This window comes from Phaethon aethereus (genome assembly GCF_964289735.1).
Source record: "Phaethon aethereus genome assembly, chromosome: 7".
In the NCBI taxonomy this organism is placed as follows: domain Eukaryota; kingdom Metazoa; phylum Chordata; class Aves; order Phaethontiformes; family Phaethontidae; genus Phaethon; species Phaethon aethereus.
Genome location: NC_138583.1, coordinates 18,120,982 through 18,145,450, shown reverse-complemented (window position 1 = coordinate 18,145,450; position 24,469 = coordinate 18,120,982). Strand labels below are relative to the sequence as shown.

The 24,469-nt window shown below is 47.8% G+C and overlaps 1 protein-coding gene across 15 annotated transcripts in view; it reads right to left on the bottom strand.

Moving 5' to 3' along the window:
* The window catches only part of CAMK2G (calcium/calmodulin dependent protein kinase II gamma), a gene marked incomplete at both ends in the record, with an annotated part of 117,233 nt that extends 98,793 nt beyond the window's left edge, over positions 1-18,440 (bottom strand). For 14 of the 15 annotated variants that reach the window (XM_082002269.1, XM_082002279.1, XM_082002276.1 and 11 more), the window contains 2 exons: positions 16,447-16,541; positions 18,376-18,440. In XM_082002269.1, the coding sequence (XP_081858395.1) occupies positions 16,447-16,541; positions 18,376-18,440 (160 nt within the window). The remainder of the gene's footprint in view (positions 1-16,446; positions 16,542-18,375) is intronic. The other variant, XM_082002283.1, reaches the window with a different exon arrangement.
* Positions 18,441-24,469: the final 6,029 nt, after the last annotated feature.

Below are 24,469 nucleotides of genomic sequence, written 5' to 3'. Positions count from 1 at the left end.
AAAGGATGTTTTACTCTTGAAGACTTCATATTAGTCTGACATTATGGTACGATCAAGAGGGCTCACAGCAGTACACCTTGTGCATCTACAACTCTTTCCTTTGGAAAGACTTCACATGCCTTAACCATACATTAATGTGAATGCTTACAAATTCTCCAGGAGGTAGCAAACCTTTGGACAGACAGACTGATTAGTTAGCCAAACAGACAGAGTGAGTGGGGAGCAGGAACCATTTCTTGACAGCATCCCATAATCTAAATTTTCACAACTGACTCAATTACTCAGCTCCTGAAATGCAGTCAATTTTAGAAGTTACCCAAATTCTTGTCATAAAATTGCTCTTATTTTCAACTCTTAGGTACAGTTGCTGATCCTAGAGATCTAAGCTTTCTTTTCTGCCACCTTACTTTTACCCACTTCAGAAAGCAACCCATTGCAGTTGTTACTGTCCCTGTAGTTATGACTGATACAAGGAAACAATTTTATATCTAAGTGATCTCCTTTTTCTGATTATTCTTCACAAATGCACACCCAAAAATCATGTGCTGTTTATTGTCATCTGTATAAGAGTCTTCTTTATCAACAGCAATTACCTCTAGTTTTCAAACCGTCTCTTATCACCCAGAAAAACAACAGAAAGAGGTAGAGTGTCCAAAAGCATGCCCAACAAAACACATTTCAGAACTCCATTCCATAAACAATACACAAATCAGAGGGAAAAGTAGTACAAGGAACACAACAAAATCTTAGTCCTATAACCAGCAAACTAGACTACAACTCCTCTTAATACTACATGCTTTAGCCCACGTTATTTTCCTGCTGAATGCCCACAGTCTTTTTTCTACCTACACTCTTATCACTGTTATAGCAAAGAATATGACTTGGACTCTTTTCATAACTTGTCATGGCTTATTGCCAAGTGTTCTGGAAAGCACTTTAAAATTTGCATCTCTCAGTATTTCCAAGTGTAAAACAGGGTTAATTTTTCCCTGCCCAGTAGTGCTACTGGGAGGATAAAGGATGCTTCATGAAAGCTATTGACGCATTACGTAGTTGATGGGGGGAACAACAAAGCAAGACTGAGGGTACATGGCTAAAAAAATCTGCAGGAACACTTTCCTGGTGGTACAGAGGAACGCAGTGCAATGGAAGGACCTTCTTTCAGGTAGGGGAAAACAAATTTTGGGAGGACAAGGGGTGGGGGGAATGAAACTCCTGGAGAAAAAGATGAAACACCCATCCCTTTCCATAGGAGGGAGAAAACCCCTAACAAAACCTTGGGAAAAACCCTATTTGGAAGACGAAGTTCCTGGCATTGACAGGAACAATTAGGCTGTCCTGTACAGGAGGAGCTACACAGGCTCCTCCTCATCCAACCCCAACATGCTTCAATTCAGCCATCACTGTCAGGGCTGTCCCACCCTGCAGACCTACTGTATCCAGCCCCCAGTTTTCCAACAATACACCTGTACGATGTGGCCCTTGAATAAAATGCTGCACGATAATGCACCCACTGGCCGTTAAACAGTTGGATTTCTTTTGAATGAACCAAGGAAATCTATGTTTGAACCCAAATGATGGAAGCTCAGGAGGGAAACAACACAGAATTTCTGCATGCTCCTAATACTGGTATTGAGCAGAACACCATTCTTCGCTTAACAAGGCACACTGGGGGGCCTGTGTCCACTGCAACAGCAGGCCTACACTCATTGCTTATTTTTTAGCTATTCCAGCTGGTTGAGAGAGGGAAGGATGCTGGAAATACTGCCTTGATTTGGTATCTGAGGGACATTAATGAGAGGAATAAACTAAATGGAAAAATCTTCTTAAGGGCACAGATGAATGGTTCTGCACCCAAGTGCAGAATGACTCCTCTCCAAAAGAGGTAATACCTCTGCCGAAATACGCTCTTCTGACAAGAAAAAGCACCAAGTCTCAGAGGATTAGAATAATTAAAAGAAAAAAAGGCCAAACCACCTATTTTAAGACTAAGTTCCCCTAACGATACTAGGATAACTTTAAATTAAGCAGAGCAAGCTGTAAATACAGAGCAGGCTATTAAGAAATTTCAGAGAGAAAAGACTTAAAATGCACATATGTACCACACCATATATCACCAAAAACACTTCTATACAAAAGGGCAAAACGCACCATGTATCGGTAAGTCCACATGGCAATTAGGAACACGAGGCAGAGGGGAAAGAGACTGTGGCTGCCGCCAGCTCCTGAAGAGTCCAAAAACTTGACCCTGTGTATGCGTAGTGCTCAGGTACTTCTGGGTATTGTACAGAAGTGAGACAATGAGAAGATATTTTAACAGGAAAAGTTACAACTCACTAAAGAAACTTTAAATCTAAGGATTACTGAAAAACATACACAAAACTGCTTCTAAGCACTGGTGACTTTGAAGCCGCTCTCTAGTCAGGGAGGAGTGTCTCCCAACCTTTCTGTAACTGGGCTCCCCTTCGGACAGCTGGCACGACTCCACATGGCACGGGCACAGCGCCCACACTCTCATGACCGCTGCCACCATCCCTGCACCGCAGCCACCCAGCTTCCCGGTCCCAACAGCATCAGGCCTGAAAACCAAGTTAATATTCCCCACTACTCCGATCCAAAGCTACTCAGGGGTCTCTGCTCCCCATGCCGTCTTCCAAGAGTACAATACATGCAAGAGCTACCTCCACCCCACCCATCGGGTGCACTAATACACCACTCCACATGCGCCTTTCTCAGTCCCAACTGCAGGAGATCCTGGTTCCTGGAGCTACACCCAAGCACCCACTTCCACGGCTGCGCCATAGAAACCAAATGCCCTTCCATCCCCACCACTTCAGTAATTCCTTACTGAAGTGTTCTTCTGAGCTAGGTTTCCTGATCCAAGGGATGAGACAGAAAAGGAAAGAGACCTGCTGCGATACAGAGAAGGGAACAGACATTCCGAAGAGGCAGGTGTTCCTTAAGCCCACACTGGCACCAGAGACAGCGTATTGTCAGCCGATGGCCTCGCTCAGGTGGGCTCTGTAATTTGCCCTTATTACAGTCACACTTTGCTAGCTACAGCTGCCATAAAGATCAGCTATTTCAGGTGTTGCAAGCTGCACATCTGGGGTAGGAGAGGTGTTTAAAAAGAATAAGCACATACCTTCTCCTCTAGTCTAGACCAGGCATTTGGCAGCAACCCAGTGCAATCTAATACATCCAGTACAAGGAGAAAATTGCCTGTTAGGGACAGCCCCATACACCACCACACAGCTCTGCAGCACTGACATCCCTACATACAAAAAAGAAAAAGGAGAGAAACAAACTCCAGCGCAACCAAAGAAAGGCTTTTTTTTTTCTTCTTTCCTTTTTTCTTTTTTTTTCTCCCTGCACCAATTCAGTTGCAACATAATCGATCGCCCTGGAAGCTCAAGTGTGCTTTTCACAGGGAGTCATGCTGCACAGTCATTGTGGCTGTCTCCCTAATCACAGGTGATGTAGTGGTAAGGGACTCGTGTCCACCGTGAACACCCTTACAGCAGAAACATCAGGCATGCTAGCAATGAGTTGGGAGTCCTTTCTGCATCTCAGTGACATTTTCATCACCATAACTGGCCACGGGTAGAATATCCCAGGAAGCAAACCCTAAAAATAACTTCTTACAACAAGTCAGCCAGTCCCCCAGCAAAAGGGGAGGGAACATTGCTTATACATGGTTAGCACAATTCAGTTATTAAGAGAGGGACAACAAATGCCCAAGCAAACAGAAGAGGCAGAGAGGAAACAGAGAAGGAAAAGCAGGTGGTGAATCATACACCAATTTCTCCTGCATCACTGATGACTGTCAATAGGAGATGCTTTCCTAAGTGGAAATAAAGACACCGAAGTAGAACCCAGAATGAAGTCTGCCCTGAATACTTTTAAATGCAGTTAAGGAGGGAGCCTTGCCTCCTAAGCACCAGACTGAAAAGGAGCATGCACTTTCCCCAGCTGCAGCCACCCTTAAGGAAGGTCCTGTAGAGCCCTCTCCAGTGCTGGCCCACAGAGCTCCAGGTATCCCTACAGATTCCTGTGGGAAGGCATCACACTTCCCAGCTACTTAACCATAGAAACCACAGAGGACTTTCTTCACCAGAATATCCTCAGAAACTTGTGGTTGGGGAACCAGCAAGCAATCCTTCAATTGCTCCCAGGCATGGCTGATACCCAGGCAATCCTTCAAAGGGCTCCTGCACACTGGAGAAGCAGAGGGGCAGGGGAAGAGCAGAGCAGCAAGCCATCCACTCCTCAGCCACGTGCCCAAAGCCACACGCTCCCCGGCCAGCCTCCCTAACATGCAGCTGAGGGGCTGCAACCCTTGCAGACAGCACACCTGCCCCACTTGCAGCAGCACACAGCCCCCCTCCTCCTGCTCGTACCAAGTCACTCAGCAGCAGCCCCCAGCCTGCCAGGGACACCACCGGCACAGCCATGGCACTCCAGCTGACTCCACCTGCGGAGCCAGCCTTCCTCCCCAGCATCACAGCATCCCCACGGGTCACCAGCATCATCCCCTTGCACCAGCAAGCAGTCGCTCTGACAGCCCCATGCAACAGCGGAGGGCACAGTGATAACCTTGCGACTCACGAGGCCGCTGTGCGCTTCTAAGTCACGGGCAGAAGCTCACAAGCTCCGAATTGCAACAGGACATCCTGTGTGAGAAGGGAGTGTGCAATAAAGACACCCTGACAGGACCGGCCCTAAGCAAACACCTGGTTAGACTCTGTGGCGGAGTGAGGAGGGGAAAAGCATGACAGGATTTTCCAGTTCCAGGGCTGTTGCTTTTCCACGTTTTCCAGCTCCTGAGCCGCTGGTGCGGACACAGGCAGAGAAAGGAGGGGCTCCTAGCATCAGCACTGTCTTGCCATCCCTTTCTCCTCCTGCAAAAAGTCTTTCTGAACAAGTTTCCCTGTGCTGTTGGGAGGACCCAGCGGGCTCACTCGCGCTCGCTCCCTCTTGATTTACAGAACTTCCCTGCTAACAGCTGCATTGCAGATGAACCCTCTTAAAGTGGACATGCAGTAAGCGAGACAGTGGGGCACGGAGCTGCTCCAGAGGTGACACAGCCATATCAGTGACCTCTCTGCCACACACACAGCAACTGCGACCTGGGCAAGAACTCCAGTGACTCTGTCTCGATCCCACTATGCACAGAGGGTCCTGAAGTGCATCACTTAAAGGAAAATCTCACCAACTGAGCTCATTTCTGGACACAAGCTCCTTTCTTCTCCCTGTCAGCTGATCACATGAGGTGCCAGCGGGTTTGGATGAACCAGCTAAACAAATATCAGACTACAGCTGGTTAGCAGACAAGGTAACAGCACGGCAGGGAGGCAGGTCTCAGCAGTGCAAAGTCACTGCAATGCAGGATCCAGGAATTCAGAGATGCAGAAGGAAGAATATAAATTCCTGTGTCTCAGTAGAGCTGCGTGTTTCTTTGTTCCTAAGCCAGCCCCCACCACCCCTTCAGATAAGCTAACTGCATCAGTGAGACCTGAGGTTTGTTTCCAAGGTGGCGAAGGAGTTTTAGCTGTGTTTTTCAAATGAGAAAAAACTTCACCAGTTAACATTTCATCTTTCATCAGGGAGACAGGCAGGCTGAAAAGCCTAGCAAAGCAAGAAACTCCTTGACCGTCTGTGAGGTGGTGGGAGGGAAAGCTTTTTAAGCTCAGCTTCAGGACTACTGAAGAAACTAAGCGTACACAGCCACAAAGAGTTAACGAGGCATAATGCGCTTCCTTAAAGCTGGGTAGCCAGCTCTGCAGTAACATAAACTGCTAGCAGCAGCCAGAGTCACCTGGACTTGTCAGCAATATTTGATAATGGTTATCAAAAAAGCAAACTACCTTGTTCCTCTTTTTCACATCTCTGATGCTGAACGTGGCTCTCTGGAGGAGACAAACAAGTGTGTTCTGAGAGCTCAACTCCCAGTCTGCTGCTATAGAAGTGCTTCCACACAAAGGACAAGCTGACCAACACTTCACTCCTCTACATCATCCTCATTAAGTGCAAGAGCAATTCAGACAGACAGAGGAGACTGTGGATCATTGTTCTGCACTGATCAGGCAACACTGAAAATTTTAATCCAGGCTACTTCATAACAAGCAGTAGATGCAACACAATATTCTAATCTGCAGAGCTGGCAGATTCTAGGCCAAATGACATACAAGTCAAACAAAAATGGGCAGAGCTGGAAGTCGCTTTTCAATCCCGTGGTCCAAAAATCAGGAATATTTAAAGTAACACAAGAGCTATGAATCACTACTTTAACTTGCACTGAAGAAGCACATCCGTCACGATCGAGCTTTGTCTCTGCACTGGCACCAGTTATAAAATAAAGCTGCGCAACTTCAACTCTTCTAATCTCTCCGACACAATCTCAACAGAGGACATTTGATACCTACACAGAGAGGCCCCGAGGCAGGCAAAATTAAACTTAACGGCATACCAACTCTTTGGGCAAACAACAGAAAGAACTCCTGCTTGGCATCACCAGGCTATACTCTCCACTAGCCTCCAAGAACAACCTTCCAGCAAGTCCCGGTGGGTTACAGCGGGCACTAAAGACAACTTCTTTCTTCCACATCTGTTTTTTTTTTCCTGGGTGATTTCTTGGCCCATCACGCATGGAATGTTACCTTTTTTTCACACAAGGGGGTAGGAGAAAAAAAAAGAAAAAACCCAAGATACACATGGACCTTTTCAGAAGGGCAGCTGCTCCACTAGGGTAGAAACACTAAGTATATTTGGCAAGCACTGGAGACCCATACAAGAAGAGGTTTAACAAGCTGTTTTCCCTGCAAAAGCTTCCGAGGCACCCACGCTATTTGAAATGTGCATCCAGTAAGCATGTCCCAGAGAAAGCACTAGACTATCACTCTGAAGTCACATTTCAAGTCAGGTGTATGACATCAGGGCTCTAGTAGCAAGCACAGAAGCAGGATCAAAACACACGTCTCAACTCCAGAGCTGCAGGGAACTTTACACACTGACTACATTTTGCTGAACAGACAAGAGACCCCTCGCTTGGAAGCAAGACCCCAACTGCAGACCCCTCTGGAATGTATGGTAGATTCGGAACAAAGCAACAAGGTTCAGAAAATAACGTCCATCAAGAGAGACCTTCTTGAGCTACCTTACGCTTAGTCCCACTTGTAAAAGAGGGCTCAAAAGAAGGAAAAAAATGGTGCACTTAAGTTTAAAGATTTCTAGCTCTTCTGCCTCCTTTTTTTAACTCAGACTTCAGGCTGTGTCAGACAGCTTCTCCTTTTCTCACTGCTCCCCTGGGATTGAGAAAACCTCCTTCAAAGGAGAGTTGTCTTCAACATCAAGAAATGACATCGCTCTCATCACAGCTATCACTTACCACAGTCTACACCAACTGACTTAGCAGAGATGACACAGCAACAGCAGAAGATAAAGCACATCCAAATACTGAGTTACGCCACTAGACAAGCTGCAGCCTACATCAGCTAACTCAGGTGCCTAGAAGAGGAGTGGAAATGAGGGAAGGGAAAGGAAAGAATCCTTTCCACAAGCTTTCAGGAATTGGCCTTGAAGCCTTAACATCCCTGTTCTTACTCACAGCCTGTATTCACAGGGGCTTAAAAAGTCCACTGGGATTTAGGCTAGTGGGAAAGGTCTATACCATTAATTGCCATATATATTAACGTCTCATTTCATAAATAAATGTTTTAAGCTGAAGAAGCCCTTCTAGAAAGAAACTATTTTTAGTTACCACAATTTCATCTTACTAAGTCTACAGGCAAACATTTTATGCTACTATGTGTATTGCTGCTCAGAGGTTTGCTGGGCGCAACCAGGTAAGTCTTTCCTGAAGCAGCCTGCAAAAAGGTACCATGATAACCTCTAGTATGGCAAACAAGCAAGCGGTACCACCATTTGAGCTACGGGGCACTGAGATTTGGGGCACTAAGGGCAGAGACCCCTTCACCAGCTCCTCTCTCCCCAGTCAACTGCAAATCAATAATTCTTCTAGGACCAGTCTTTATAATGATCAATCTCCATGAAGGAGGCTGCAGCACAGGGTTGCGATAGGACTTTCCAGAGATTCCAGTGGAGGGAAAACTACCCAAGCCTAGCCTCTCTCATGCACTGCTTGCCCACCACCCGGGCCTTCCCCACCATTATCAGCTCTGTTACGAAGGGACACCACTCCAGCTCTGTGAAGGGAGACCGGCAGGGACAAAAGCAGTATGCAGGATCAAGATCAGCACTAGTGCTGACATGGTTTTGCATCAGACATTTTCAATCACAACAGCCTTGCGTTATCGATAACACTAGTGCAGGCTGGTTAGCTTCATGTTCGATAGTCTGAAACCTGCAGGCAACAATGAAACTTGATTATTCGTACCAACTCTGATGCAGAAAAGCTCTAAGCACAAGGTAAAGAACTAGAAAAGAAATTTTAAAGAAATTTTTGGGACTCTGTCAGAATTACACTGAAAACAGCACTGCAAAGAGAGATGCTACCTTTGCTACCCCGGAGAAAAAGGGACTTGCATTTAACAGCCAAATCACCTGTCCCTTCTAGCAGAGAGAAGAGATTTGCTAGCACCCTTCTCAGAAGCAGGACACCAACCTGGACTCGCCCCAGTGTCACTGCTAAGCAGGCTCCAGGCACGGGAAAGACAAGACAGCCTCGGGCTGCGGGCGCCTGGACAATGGCTAACTCGGGGCAGGAGCTTTGGATCGAAGCAGCAGGACAGCGGGTCTCCACTTCAGAGACGTATGTAACTCATGCTCTCAGGAACGTAACGTGAAAGCGCTGAGAGTACAGCATCACATCTATACGCACACGCACATTCTCTAAAAGGTCATCACATTTACTAAACTCGCGTCTCGGAGATGGGGAATTCTCCTTCTGACTCTGCCAGGAACAGAGTGAGACAGATCCCAACACTAAGAGTAAAGCCACAGTTATCTCCTCCTTTCCTGACCCCATCATAAAAAGGCAAGATGCAACACTAACTATCTCTCCTTACATCTCTGAATTATTCTCAGAATTGTCAGGAATTAGCATCTTGCACCAACCACCACCTTCCCCAGTCTACTCATCTAACCGGTGGGAGCAACAGGAGTTCTGCAATATTCTTTGGGAGGAAAGGAGGAGGGTAAAGCAGCATTACTAAAGGGGTATTTTCAGTCAAAGCATTACTAAATAATACGATTACTGGTTAAAGTAACTGATCCACAAGAGACAAATGAGCATTCAAAACAAATTCAAAGTTAAAATAGAAAGAAAGGGAGCTAAAGTGTCACAGGTGGGAAAAGCTATGAAGAATCAAAATCTAACAACTATAGACTCAGTTTCCCTAGAAAGCTAAATCCATGCCCCACTGATATTCAGCTACCCTCTGCGTTCAAAAAGCTGATCTCTAAGATACTGCTGGCCCATTGCTTCAAAAGTATTCTGCTACTGTTCTCCAAAAATCATGTAGGCAGCAATATCAGAACACTTGGGGGCCCGTAACGGAAGTATACGGTGATATTTAAACAGACAGTAAATTTAAGAAGGTATAAAAAGGAACCTGAGGTCAGCCTAACTCTTAGGAGCCCACATTTTGAAGCATTAAGCTTACTGTCATAAAGTCCAGCAGGAACTACAGTTAAGTTACAGCTTGACATTTCCTCCACACAATAAAAAATAAAAAACAGAAATCTAGTGAGCACCTCAAAATTTTAAGTACACATTTGCTATCAGAAACCAACGTACCTCTGCTTTCGTCAAGTTGACTACTCTGAGCACTGACATCACTTCTGTTGCAGGCAAACACACGATGAGGTGAGATGCTCCATATTTCTTTTACAACATTCAAGATTTCTTTCCTACGCTGGGAATCCTGGTGCCAGCTGATACTGCCCTCGTCCCCCAACCAAGCCAACAGCAATATAGACAAATACTGGCAAATTAATGGGGGTTTTTTTGCAAAGTCTATTATCTTGGTGAAAATCAGTAGGTTTCAAGAACAGAGGAAAGAAAAAGAAATACCTGAAACACCAAAACAGGTGATAGGCCAGAATTAATGAAAAGGGGGGTGATGCCCTCATTGTCAGGGTTGTGAAGCAGACAGAGGGTGCTCACAGGTGACACAGTGGAGAGAGATTTCTATATTAGTGTGCTTCCCTTTAAAAAATTGTCTTCACCCAATTTGCAGGGCCAGAAAAACTAAAATACTTCCCAGGGCATGGAAGGGAACAAAAAGACCATCACAGTCATCTCTTGTAACAGTGGTGTTAACCCAACGTTTTGGGGGGTGGGGGAAAGCACTCTTCAGAAATTTCTTATGATCCATGGATGAGTCCTCCTCTGGCACTGATGGTTTTGGCACTGTCCAAATTTCCACACTATGCCCCCAAACTAATTAAAAAAACCCATAGCTTTTGCACTGGATACTTCTTAGAAGAAATTCAAGGAGCAGTCCCTGCCTCAAATATCTTACAGTATGCACAACATCCTGCTCTTCACTGGAGGGACACCTGGAAATATTTCAATCGTGGCTTGCCCATCGAGCATTTACTGCTCTAGAGCCAAGGGCTTCGGGACACGTGCGGGAGGGAGTTAGTCTAAATCACACCTCTGCCGTACACAAACCCAGTTTATACTGGGAAAATAAGAAACTCTACTCTCTCGCCAAGCCCCTTTCTCCAACCTCACGCAGAGGCAGTAGGAACTCCTGCCCAATCTGTGTGCCCACCGCCCCCCCACACTGTTAATGCTGGAAATCTAATACTTGGTGTGACCACTGAGAAGACAGACACGAGCTGAAATCCTGTCTGCTCTGTTCCAGATCCTTTATAAAATATACAGCGTAAACTGAGAGGCAACCCGGGGTAACCCCAGCCATTGCCGACATCCGCAGCGGGAGGAAGCCAGCTCCCGGCCGTAGGGAGCCACGGCAAAAGCCAGGCTGCCGCCGCTCGCCCGTCTCCGCCGGCTCTCACGCCCGGGCGCAATCCTGCCCGCGTCGGGGTGCCGGGGCGGGCGAAGAGCCAGGCTGAGCCCCGGCGGCCCCCCCCAAGCCCCCAGCCTCTCCTCCCAGGTCAGGGTCTTTTACACACACCCCTCCTCTTCTGCCGACACCTCTCCCAGCGAGATGTCCCCCAGTGACACGTACCGCTTGAACCCCTCTTCCCCCGCGCGGGGCTGCGGGCGGCGGCGGGGAGGAAGAGGAGAGGGAGGCAGAGGGCTGCGGCTTCTGACATCAGCAGAGCGGCCCCCCCGCACGCGCGCGTGCCGCGCTGCAGCGCGGAGAGTCCAGCCGCTCGCCGTCCACGCACCCACCCCACCGGCCGAGCCTTTCCTCGCAGCCCCCCTTCCCGCACACGCTGCTCCGGGGGGTGCAGCGCGCTCCCCTCTGCCCCCCACAGCCCTCCAGCTGCGCAAGGACCTCCAAAAAAATCCCCAGCCACCACCGCAGCTCATCTCCTATAGGCGCTCCCTAACCACAGCATCTCTCAGACTCCTCGCAGGCGGCAACGGGGGGGGGGAGGAGAAGGAGGAGCTGGGGCGCAGGGAAGCTCTTCACGCTCAGCCCCAGGCCCACCCTGCCGGGAGGGCAGCTCCTCTCCCACACCAAATGCCCAGACGTGATTTGGCTGCTCAGCAAGTACGGCTGAGCAGACACGGTTTGACTTGCCGTCCTGTGCAGGAAAGGGCGCTTGTCCCCAACCTCCGGGCAGAGGACACCTATCACAGGACACTTCCACACGAGTTCGGACCTGCGGCCGTCGGTGGCCGGCGTGCCGGCCTCTCCCGCCGCCAGCCCGCGGCGCGGCACCGCTGCCCGCTCCTAACCCCGCGGGTGCGCTGGAGCCCGCAGGGGCCGGCGAGCCGGGAGGCCACCAGCCCAGCCCGAGAGGCCCAGCTCACACCCCGGCTAGGAGCATGGACGGAGCAGATCAAGACAGGGGTTGGGAACTGATGCTGCTGAGCTCCCTCCGCAGCGTTCAAGCTCAACATTTCAGTGTCCGGGGAAACTACTGTTGGCACCTCCAGCAAAACATACTGTAAAGCCCAAATCAGCAACCACTACAGAACTGAAAGCCAGGACGAGACGTGTATGAAAAAAAAGCAGAGTTGGAAGTGTAGAGAGACAGCTTTTTTTCCTGATGGGGTTTGACACACCGAAGTAATTCCCTGCTCCTCCCACAATGCACATAATCTCCTACAGGAATGACAACAGAATAACTAGGTAGACTGCAAATTTTTATCTGGTTTACAAATTTGGAAAGATGGAGAGCAGGGAGAGAATCCACCTCTTTATTCCACAGGCATGAGGAAAGCCACAGTAAGGAGAAAGCAGTGAAGTGATCTAACTTCCAAGACAACTACTTTTCATTTTTTACATCAAAAGATGTCACTTGAAAGGGTCAAAAGATACAGATTTTCAGCAGCAAACAAAATTTACCAATGAATGTAATGCACAAAAACTTCTGCCCCCACCTCCACTCCCCACCCCAAGGGCCAGAGATCCTACACAAGGTGGTAGGATCACTATATACTATTTGGTATAAACACCACTCTAAAAATTATCACAGGATAGAGCTCTGCCTATCTCTTTCCAATGCAGGACTATCTTTTAAAGTATATGCTGGAGAGTCAAATCCTGGATATTTCCCTATTGCTACGAAAGGTACTGCTTCTCTCTTGATCCTTTTGATCACTGCAAGCAATTTTACTTTATTTGAACTTCACTGGTGCCCAGGAACTGAAGCATTACTTGCTATGAATTTTCATGTTCAGTAAGTATTCTGGTGACATCCACAAGACAACCTCCAAAAAATAAGTTAGTACTTTCCTCTGCCTGTAGCTCTTGTAAAAGCCTATGCGTTCAATCCCATAGGAATTTCAGATGACTGAAGCATTGTATTTCCCCCATGTATAATAATCACTGCTCTTAGATGTCAGCTGAACACTGACTAAGGTAAAGCCTGTTTCCCATCCCTTTCCCTAAGCATTTGGCCCCTATTTAACATTAAAGCTCTTGGCATACTCCTCATTGGGCAGTCTTAACCATCAACACAACATGAATAATAGCAAACACTTCATTAGAGCTGAAATATGAATTTTAATCTATACCAGCTCTTACTGACATGATTTATTAAAAAAGAGAACAAGCATCCAAAAAATCATAGACAATAGAGAAACAGAGACTCTCCTCTCAACATCTGACTTTGTATTTTATGAAGGGTGACGCTTACTAGACTGAAGTTGTTCGGACTGCCCTTCACAAAGACCAGCACCACATTCATCCTCCTGGCTTTCAGAGAACGAACGGTGCTTTCTGTAACAGCACCATGCCTCTTCAACTCTTTACTGCCGTAAGAAATCAGCTTGATAAACATGTCAAGTCATACAGAACCTTTTAAACACATACAATTCACCCTGAAGTGTTCCTCTTCCTCCTTTTCAACTACGTACAGCAAACTATTCAGTTATCTAGTATGTCTTCATCAAAAGCCTTGAAAAATAAAGGTAACAAGAAGTACTGTGGAAGGAGAGGAAGGCTTTCTTACCATTTCCCTAGACATAATCAAGGGAAGCACTACAGCAGGCAGAACTTCTGTGAAGCAGCAATGGACTATACCTACCTCTCAGCAGCAGCAAGATGCTGGCTCTTGAAGCAGCAATTACTACATCAGGTATCTATACAGCTTCAAATTCTGCTAGAGAAGGTACAAAATGTGACATGTAGCTATGCTTAAATTGGAGAGGGGCAGGGTGTCCCCACAAGAGGGAATATTCTCGTGCTGTGACCAAGCACAGGAAAAAACCGACAGGGCAGGAGGCAGGTCAGCAGGGTGTCTTAACCTGCGCAACAGACAGGCGTGCAGCTGGGTGCACAGGAGAGCCCCGTGTGTACCTATGGCTGGGGAGAGACACGGCCTCCCGGGGGAGAAGCGTCAGCTTGGGGAAAGGAAGCATCAAGCAACATATATCCAGGATACTGCAGAATTAACGCCATAATTCTCCTCCTGTGTGAGAGAGCTTTCTAAAATGCCTTTCCCTGAGACTTTCATTTTCAGGTTGCTGAATCGAATCTCTCTAATCACTGATTTACAGCTGGAATGTCTAAATAGCATGCATTTTTCCTTCAGTGCCTTAAAGGCTGTTCCAAGGTGAATTCACTAAGTTCCTATTTAATAGATTTTGTCCCTTTTTGTACTAACCACTCAAGCTATCAGCAAACACAGCTGGAATAACTGAGGAACCTATATATTCAGCTGAAGTCACCATCCACTTTGCACTGTAAATGCAGATTCTTTAGTCCTCTGATAAGACTTCAACGAAACCTTATCAGTCCCTTGTTTCTGATATTCTCCTGTACTAGCAGAAACATCCATTTCCTTTCTTGGCTCTCTCCACACTTGCCCTCTACCTAATCAATACCTCTGTAAGTAAATCATTGCCAGCTGCCTCGAGTTATATAGCTGAGGGCCACACTAGTATCCTCTATGTATTTTATTTATAGGAAGGTATGACATCTAGAAAGTAAGCAGTAGATCAAAATATGGCCTGTATTCACCCATACTTACTCTTCCTACTTGCTGGGTCATAAAACTGTCATCACCTTAATACGAAAAACAATTAGAATCTATGCATTGCTCCCTCTGTAACTCATTAGGTGCCCAAACACTTAAGAACTCAGTCAGTTGTTCTGCTACTTTTGGACTTCTGCTAGTATGTTTCTGAATTTTGTTTCAAGTCTATTCATCCTGCAGTTTTCCCCATTTTTCTCATCTCCAGAGTGAACTTCAATACCACCTCCTTTGTAAAAAAATGGTTTCTCATCTGCAATCAGTTTATCAAGCCACCCTCTGCCTTCTCTAAGCAGGCTTGTGTCCACTAGCATCTGAGAAGGTGGCTCTACTGAGCTTTAGTCCTCGCTACGGAATGGACAGGGAACTCTGTGGAGCAAACACGGCATTAATGGCTGTCAGCAAAGCCAAGCCACACTTCAAACCTCTCCCATATTAAGCTGAACTAATTTTGAACTCAAGAGACTGGACAGCCCACCTACATCACTGGGCACTGTCACCTGACCATGGAGGGGACACCAATTCCCGCCGGATCTGCAACCACCTCCTAAACAATCCAGGGCTCCACTGTTAGACCCCAACGCGACCTCGCTCAGGCTAGATACCAAAACAACACGTTATGACATATGCTTATTTCCACAAGTGTATGGGGGGGGTGGTAATCAACCTTCACAGCACAGCACTCTACTTCTGGTCCTACTTCCCTGTGCAAACTACAGTACATGGAAATTTTTCGCCATTCTCCAAGTCATTTTCTGCTCTTATCATCACATTTCGTACTCTGGCAAAAAGGAGAATACATATTCTATTTTTCTCTTTTACAGGGATTAGGCAAAACACTCTTCTAAACAATTTATCAAGATCATTTGCCTCCTCCTCCTGCTTCTTTTTCTTTTTTTTTCCATCTCTAAGTCAACCCCCCTACTAAGCCATCTATCCAACTAGCAAGACAGTCAAGGGCTTAATACATTAATTTTGTCAAATCTGAAAAGCCTCTAAGGACTTATATCTTGTCTTGTTCATCTCTTCTAGAAACAGTCGCCTCTGGCATCTCAACTTGTTGCACACACTGCTTTCAGCATCTTTTACCACAGTTCAGTTTCTCTCATTCTCCTTCTCATCCACCTCACCCATGAAGCAACTTCAATCCCTGTAGAGGATTCCCTACACACTAGAAGATACACGTTCCCTGCATACTACAAGTTACACACCCTTTGTGCATATGTATGTCCCTACTAAACAGAAGGCCAGCAGCTTGGGGAAAGTTAAGATTTTTTTTCTCTTTTCGTAAGACAAAAGCACAAAATACTTGTTCTAATTTGTTGAGAAGTCAAATCCACAAGATTTCTCCATCCAACCTACTTCTGCCTTCAAAGGCAAACTTGTTAGTTTCCAAATACACCGTGCTGTAACTACAGCATGAAAGGAGCAAGGCATATAGCATCTATCCTTAAAAAAAACAAAAAACAAAAACATCACATCTGTTCTCGTAAGACCGATCTCCCAGGTAGAAAAGACATTCAGCAAAATCAGTCTGCAGCACTTCTCTTTATTATGAATGACAGGTGCACACACACATAGATAAGTCTTCTATACACATACCTCTAGCTCAGCTTGCAGAAGGAAGATCTCAAAAAGAAAAAAGACAACATCACAGAGTATCCATTTCCAGATACAGGAATTTTTCTATCATCCTACGCTATCTCCTTTCAATCTCCTCTTTGCCACAAAACTCAATTATTTTGTAATGCTGAAATAATGACTGAGACAAGCAACTTCAGATCCCTTAAACTTATTACAGCTTCAACTCCAGTGAAGCATTTTCTATTAATAAAAGGAAGAAGGGTAAATCGAGACACTAACCTCTGGCTGACAGTTTTTTGGTGTTGATGATTTTTGCAGCATATTCCTGTGATGAACTTTTCTTTACACATCTGCGGACCACCGAGAAGGCTCCCCTAGAAGAAAAATAAAGAGGGTAGGAGCTATGGAACGGATAAGTGAGAATACAACAGCAGCAATTTCTATCCCCAGAGCTGACCAGATTAAGGACAGGGCAGAAGACATACAGAGGAGGTAAACAACACATGAGAATCCGATGAACAGTGCATGCTGTCCGATCAGCAAGCAAAACCTAGTCTCTACGGTACTCAAGCCTCCTGAAGACCCTTCAAGCCTCCGCAGACAGCGCAGTAAGAACAGCACACTGTGCAGGGAAAGAGAGACCATACGGGCACAGAAGCAGGATATGAAGGGACTGATGAACGGCAGACAAGCAGCCCAGAACGATGCTGCAAACACTAGCCGGTAAGTCCGTCTCCCAAAGACAGTATCCCCAGCAGTTACATCTGACAACCAGGACTCATTTCTCCCACGTTCAAGTGCCAGCTTGGTCACAAAATCGCTGCAACAGTTTGCAGAAGTTACTAGTTCTCTTACATCTGTCTACCCACCTGCAAAACGGGGATAAGCATGTACCTATTAATGAAATGAGTAGGAAGCTACGAGGCTTTGTACATTTTCTCGAGCTGGAACTATTGATATTATTAAAATTATTCCAAAGAGCCACTCGGAGAAGAGGTCTGAGAGAGAAGGAAGAAGGATTTCTGTGAGGAAAAAAGAGATAATACAACAGAGACCAAGGTGAAAAGGTAGGGACTTAAAATCTACAGGACTACACAGATGAGCGCTTGAAAGCAGTCCCTTCTTTTTAAAAAAAAAACAACAGAACAGGGTGGGAAAAGAATAACACCTGGCTTTACAGGAAAGATCTGAAAAGGGGAAAAGGACAAATAAGAGAAAACTGGCAGAAAATTCCAAGTCCTTCAGACCAGGAACGCGAAGCCGTGTCTACAGATAAATGTACATATTTGAAGTATAAGAAAGGGGAACAGAAGCTGCACAAGAGCCCCACAAGACAGTTAGCCCTACAGAGAGCCTAAAATAGCTTGAACCCTCCTGATACTGCAGTCCTGCCTTTTTCTCCCCTTCCTCAACCTCTACATACAAACCAATAAGCAGCAAGGTGAGCACCAGCACTGGGGCCCGGGCTTGGGCTTGTGACACACAGATGCAGCAGTGTGGGGAGGGACGGGGACACGGGGCTGGAGAGAAGAGATGCGGCAGACCCCAGCAGCTGGTGCAGGAAGGGAGGGAGGGGGAGAGCAGCAGCACCCCGGAAAGCACTGTCCCCGCGATCCTACCCTGGCCGTTGCTAACGCCGCTGTCCTGCCCCACAGGGTCCCCCTGCAAAGCCCTGTCCCAGGGTGCAGCGGCAGGTCTGCCAATGCAGAGACGAGTGCGGAGAGAGGGAGGGAGAAGCGCGGTGCAGCAGCACCTGGTCCTTTCACAGGGACAGGGAAGTGGGGCTGAAGCATCGCGGAGCGGCAGGAACAGCGCCGAGTCCCAGCGCAGGAACACTTGAAGGGAACGGCAACGTGTAGCAGGGAGACGGTGCGGGGGGAAGAAGGCGGCAGCCCGGTCCCGAGGAGCGCAAGGGAGGACAAGAGGAAGTCCCGGGGTGCAACAGGAGCGCGCAGCCCGAGGCAGGCTGCGGGGACAGCCCGTCCAGCGGCGGGGACGGCCCGGGGGCGCCGAAACACCTTTCCCTCCAGCGGCGATGCCGCTGGGGCGGACGTGGGGCTGGAGAGCAGGATTACAGCGCGGCAGCTAATCCTCCTCCGGCTCCCGAGCGAGCCGGGGTGCCGGCACAGCGCTCCCGGCAGCGCCGGCGGGTCCCGGGGCCGGGGCGGGCGGCGGGGCGCGGCGTGGGGCGCGCAGCGGGCTCCGTACTTGCCGAGCTCCTCGTAGAGCTGGTACTCGTCGGTGAAACGGGTGCACGTTGCCGTGGTGGCCATGTTCGGGCTGCGGGAGGCTCAGCGCCGCTGGGGCATGGGGCAGGGCAGCCGGGACGGGCCGGGCCGGGCGGGCGCGCTGCTCGGCGGCCTCCCCTCCTGGCTCGGCGGGGCGGCGCGGGCTCCCCCCGCGCCCGGCTCGGCGCTCCCCGCTCCGCCGTGCACAGTCACCGCTCGCCGGGGAGGGGAAGGAGGCTGAGCCTGGCCAGCACCGCGAGAACTGGCTCGGAGACACCCCGCGCCGGCCCCCTCCCTCCGCCCCTCCGCCGGCCCCGGCCCGCCGCGGGGTGTGGCCGCCGGGGGCGCTCCCGGGGCGCCCGCAGCGCCGTCGCCGTCGCCCGCGCAGGGGGCTGCAGCCGGGGCGCGGCCGCCTCCCCCCGCCCGCGGCCGCCGGCGCTGCAGTCAGCGCGCCCGCCCCCGCGCACGGAGGGCGGGCAGACTGCGGCGGGCTCGCCCGCTCCGCTCGGCAGGCGGCTGCGGGGCCGGGCGGCGGCCCCCGGCGGGGCGCACCGGGGGGGCATTTGTCTTAATTCCCCCCGCGGGGGGCGCCGGGCCGGGGCCGCAGCGCCCGGGGCGGGGAGAGCCGCTGCCGGATAAACTTCCTGCGTGCGGCGGGAGGGAAGAGGAGGGGGGGCCGCCTTCCCCCGGGCTCACGTCAGCGGGGCTAGCGCCGGGCTGGCAGCGCCGGGCGACCTGGTCCCTGCCTGCCCTGGCCCGCGAGCTGCCGACCCACAGGCAGCAGCCGCCCCGCTCCTTGCCCGCCGCCCTGTACGTGCTGCGGCCGGCGGCGGCGGAGGAGGAAGCGTGGGGAGGAAGAACGGGCAGCTCCCGGCCGCTGCCGCCCGCCCGGCCGCAGTCTGAGGCAACCTCCCAGCGCAGGGGCGCGGGGCTCCCAGCCCTCCTCAGGGCCGGGCCCAGCCTGGGGGCTGCGTGTGGGAGCCCCGAGGAAACGAATCGTCGGGCGCAGAGGGAGAGCGGTAACGGGCGAAATGTCTTGAAACCGCTGAAGAGCGAGAGCCGGCATTCGCACCCACGTGTGGTTGCTGGTGATGGGACACGGACGTAGAAGACAAACAGAAATCGTCAGCCTCTGTTCTGCCTCTGACAGCACAGCATCTGAGAGTGCTGTCTGCAGTGCCTTTATAAGCAAGTTTATTTTCACCTCTTACTTAACTGAGTCTTGCCTCTGTCTGAACAATTGCCAAATCTGCTTAATATGCAGATTTATGTAGGACAGTCACTTATCCAGCCAGCGAGGGAAGGATGGCTCTAGCCTCTGCCGTGCAACTGGGAGTGTGAGCTGTGTTAAAAGCGGAGAGACAGATGAGCATACCATAAGCCAGGAGCAGTATTAAACTGATCTGAAAATGAAAAGTACTGTGTAAGTACCATGCGTTACTGCTCTGTGACTGGACTAGGAAATCATCGTGTTATTCAATCACATGAAAAGCAGTGACAGCAGCCACCAGCATATTTCCCCCCCAACCCACCCCGCTCCGTGTCTCCAGGTTAAATGCAGCCAGCCCAGTGCTGCAAAGTCTGCACCTAAGTAATGCAGTGGGCAAAAAGTCACCCAGCCTGTGCAGAAAGTAGATAGTAAAAGTAGGACAATATAACAGTAGCATTACAAAAAAGCCATATTTCTAGAAGGTGATTATGAAACAACAGCATTCTGCATCTTACACCATGCCAGCATTTAAACCTGGAAACCTGCTGACCCAGCAGAATAATGCAGAGAACCAACGAACGATGTATCCAACAGGTGCCAGTCAGCACATCTGCCTCCTGCTGAGCTAAAACAGCTCCAAGAGCCTCATTCAGTGGCCCACCAGTTTCTCTAACAGTTAGAAGAGCTGCAGCCAAGGAGGAAAGCAGTCTGACAACCCATGGTCCTTAGCGGGGCGACTGGCTGATAACTCAAAACTCAAGTGGGAGATTCTAGATGTGGTGGTGGGCAATGTTGCTGATACACCACCTGCAGTGAATGTCCACCATCTGAAATGAAATTAGATGTTTTTTGTGCAGGAAAGGTGGGCTGTTAAGTTTGTGCTGTAGTTGCACTAGGCAATGTAGTCAAGATATATGCAACCCAGTCCCCTATGTTAAAATGTACAGAGCAACTGGAACAGGACTCTCTTCCATTCTTTGTTCCTCAACACAAAAACTGACAGTGGATGTTTAAGACCCTGTTTTAGCACACTGTGCTGAATGAGCAGCCAGAGGGAGAGAAGCTAACTTCTGTGCATTTGTCCTGTGTTCCCACAAACCAAGGAAAGGTGATGAAGATGGAAAGGAGTACGGGCCACAACAAAGAAATACAGCAACAGGAGAGGTTTGCCTAAAGCTATGTATTAAACTGAGTGAGATTCTGCAGTTGAAAACTGTTTTAACTGGACTCAAGGACTGTTCTGTGCCCTACCCAAAGCACCTTGTGGTATTTCAGAAGCCCTGGTTGCAGTGGTCTCATAAAATACATAAGAAACATAAAAAGAGAGAGAAGAGGAAGTTTCTCATCTTCAAGTGTTACAAGGAAAAGTGAGGTCTGGAAATCAGAAAGGGAAGTGTGAGAATCAGAGAAGCAAGTGTGGAAAGAAAAGCTAACCATGTGTTAGCATAGCGAGTGCTACAGAAACAGATTGCCAACCAAGAAACTTGTGTTAAGTGAGAAGCAGGATATACATTGAGTGACAGACTTGATTAAACCAAGTATTGAGTGGGAGACTAAATTATGGGAGTAGAGTTTTCAAAAGGAATGTAGACAAAATGAAGCAGGAGGAGGGGTGGCAATATGGATAAGAGAGTATTGTGTCAACAGAAAGAAATATTGATGTTCTGGCTGATATGGCAGTCTACTTGTACTGAGAGTAAAACTGCAAACAGGGATGAATCTTGAACGGTGCCTGGGCAGAATAATGTTGTGACCAATAATGTTGGCCACAAAATATCTGAACAGTAAGAAATGGTTCTGAGAGCCTCTGCACTATTAATGGGAGATTCAGCTAATGAACAGTAAGTGAGATTTCTGACCTCAGTTATGCATTGAAATCTGGAAGTACTGCCTTGCTTTTAGTATTAGCCAGCTGCAGATTTCACATTAGCGGAATAGCAGGTTTGGTCTCTATCTCTTAGTAGCACAGGTTGGCTTATACAGTACACCGAACTGTCAGGGATCTGTCAGGGATTAATCTGATTTTAATAATTGGGGCTGAGGAAGAGGTGCTAAAGAAAGTAAGTAAAATGCAAAGGATTTAATGCAAAGCCCATGGGTGTAAATGGACAATTCCTCTGATGTTAATGGACTTTGGATCAGGCCCCATCTGTCCATGGAGCCTGAGGTCAGCTTTGGCATGTTGAAGAATGTCTGTGGGAAGGCAATAACATAAAAGCATTGCTCTTTAGGGAAGCAGAGTGAACGACTACCAAATGAGTTCACAGAAACTAACTGGAATTCAACCCACTGTGGAAAATGGGAAGGAGGCTGGAGAAGTTGCACGATACTGTCTTTCCAGCAAGGTTGAATAAGCCAAAGGGCAGCATGTGTCAGTGTGCAGGGTGGACCAGCACTGGCTAGTGCCAGATGTGAAGAGAGGGCACTGGCAAAAATAAAGGACCTGGGAAAGGTGAGAATGGGTGGAGTTAAAAATCAGTCTGGGAGGGTGAAGGCAAGAAGCAAAAAAGAAATAAGCAACGAATGAAATGAGTAGGCATGTTTTTTTAAATAGACATTCTGGTTTTCTGCTGTTAACTTAGGGTCCCACAAAGAATCAAGTAATTTTTCTTCTCTGTGCCTCTGCTGTCCAGTCTGTTATTTAGAGTGAGTAACTCCAGGTAGGTCTTATCACTCACAAGGCATCTACAGGGCATAAAATTTCATCTGCCCTGCTCTTATGTGGGCCTTCCTGGCAGTACTTCAGTATAGCAACAAATGAAAATACAAACTAAAACACCCAAACCCCTAGAATTGTATGAAATATTGCATCGTCTTAAAATGAGGAATTATTGGCAGGTCAAAGTGAGGAAACTGTTAAAATTATTAACAATTATTCTGCTTCAGATGCTACAAAGAAAAACGCAGAGTTACATAAACCAAGCATTTTATCATGACTGTCCACAGATTCACTGTCATGTACACAGAAAAAAGCCCTTATTTTCATAGGTGATTCCGTCATGGTTCATTTGCCATTCATGGTTGCTTTAATGTGCCTGGTTGTTCTCTTCCTTCTCACAAAGTGAGACTCATTCATTACCTCTGAAAAATCATGATTGAAATGAGCCTAAGTGGATTTGTAGGTGTAGCTGATAAAAATAAAAAGTAGCATACATAGAAGGAAGGTTGGAAAGAGAGGAACTTTTTAGTGACTGAATATAAAATTTATATTTGAAATAAACATTAGAGTTCTAGAGAGAAGCAAACATTAAATTACCCTATTAGTATGGACTATTCAGCCATACATCCAGTTTAGTGTCTTGTCTTCAGTAGTGACCTATTCCAGATGATAAATGTGAGGCAGGGGGTACAGGAGGGGATGGAAGGAAGACAGAGAAGGAGGAGGGAAAGGAATCAAAACAGGCCAATAAAGAGATCCGTATAACTATAACCCACATGTATACTGTGCACTACTTGATTAGAGAGTGGCTTTTCCCCTGACCCCAAGCTGATGATCAAAATATGCCCTGAAGCACAAGGATTGGTAGCCCTTGTAATTTTGATCCTAGCTTGTGTCATTGCATATGCTATTCTGTTTCATGTCAATGCCTAATCCTTTTTGATACTTACTAAGCTATTTAAGTCAATAATATCCCATGGCACTGAGTGTCGCATGTTAATTATATGGCTCATAAAACATATAACCTGATATCATTGCAAATTTGTTCTATTTTAATGTCACTAAGTGCTCTCTCCTGTTATGAGACGGGCTCAGTAGGTATGTCCAAATGGCCAGCCGTGTTCTATTCATCTCTGCTCTTCAGTGCTGTGGGTCACTGCCCCTAGGGGAGTTCAGACAAAGGAGGAGGTGGCTGTGGTCTGGCAGGGTCTCGGTGCCTGGGTGCCCCCAGGCAGGCCCAGTGTACCTGCTGGTGGCCTGCCTCGTTCCCCAGCTCCCCCATTGACTCACGGGGACATGTCTTTCATTGGAACTTCTGCAAGCCACCCAGACATGAGGTATTTTCCTCGCAGCTTGAAGTGCTTGAGACTTTGGATTTCAGAAGCACAGGTTAGGTCCCCAACTAGGAAAGGGAAGCATTTGGTGCACGTTCAGCTCATTTAGCTGCCATAAGCTCACTCCACACTCTTCTCTCTGGAGCCTTATCCTGCCTTTACTGAGGGATCAATACCAGGTTTATTGACCGATTTCACAGTCTGTTCAGGATTCCTGCACAAGGACACATGACACAAGCAAAGGCTGGTGGAAGAGAACACATGGACAATCTTGAAGAGCTTAGTACTTCACCCCTAGACCCATACAGAATGTGCTGCAGCAGCCTGATTTTATGTTTCTCACCTCATGAACAATCCAAGTCCATCCAATACTAGCCTGAGCTTTAGGTTAGAAACTGAGCGAGCTTCAGAAGAGCAGTCTATCCAGTCTCCTGTCTTTGCTGTAGAGACACTGCTAAACAACTTCTGAATGCTGAGCCGCAGTGTCTACTGGCTGCTCTCTTAACTGATTGGTTGCAAAAAATACACTTTTATCATGTCTAAACTATGCTTTGAAATGTATCAATAGGACTCTACAGAAAACACCAACAAGGATTACGGAAATCAAGACAAACGTTCTGAGCAGTAAGAATGATTTCCTCTACTTCTCTATCTGTAGCGATATTAATAATACTGCATTCAAAGAGTTTCAAGTTTTTGTTCCGATCTTCTTGAAACTGGCCAATGTCAATTGTTAATCAGGTGAAGAGCAGGATTTGCCACCATTTATATGACAACAAGGTCATGTTCCTTATCCAGTAACAAAAACTGATATGTTAAAACCACCCTCAGATGAGCTTAGCCTCAAAATGTTTCATTTCTATTGCCTCCG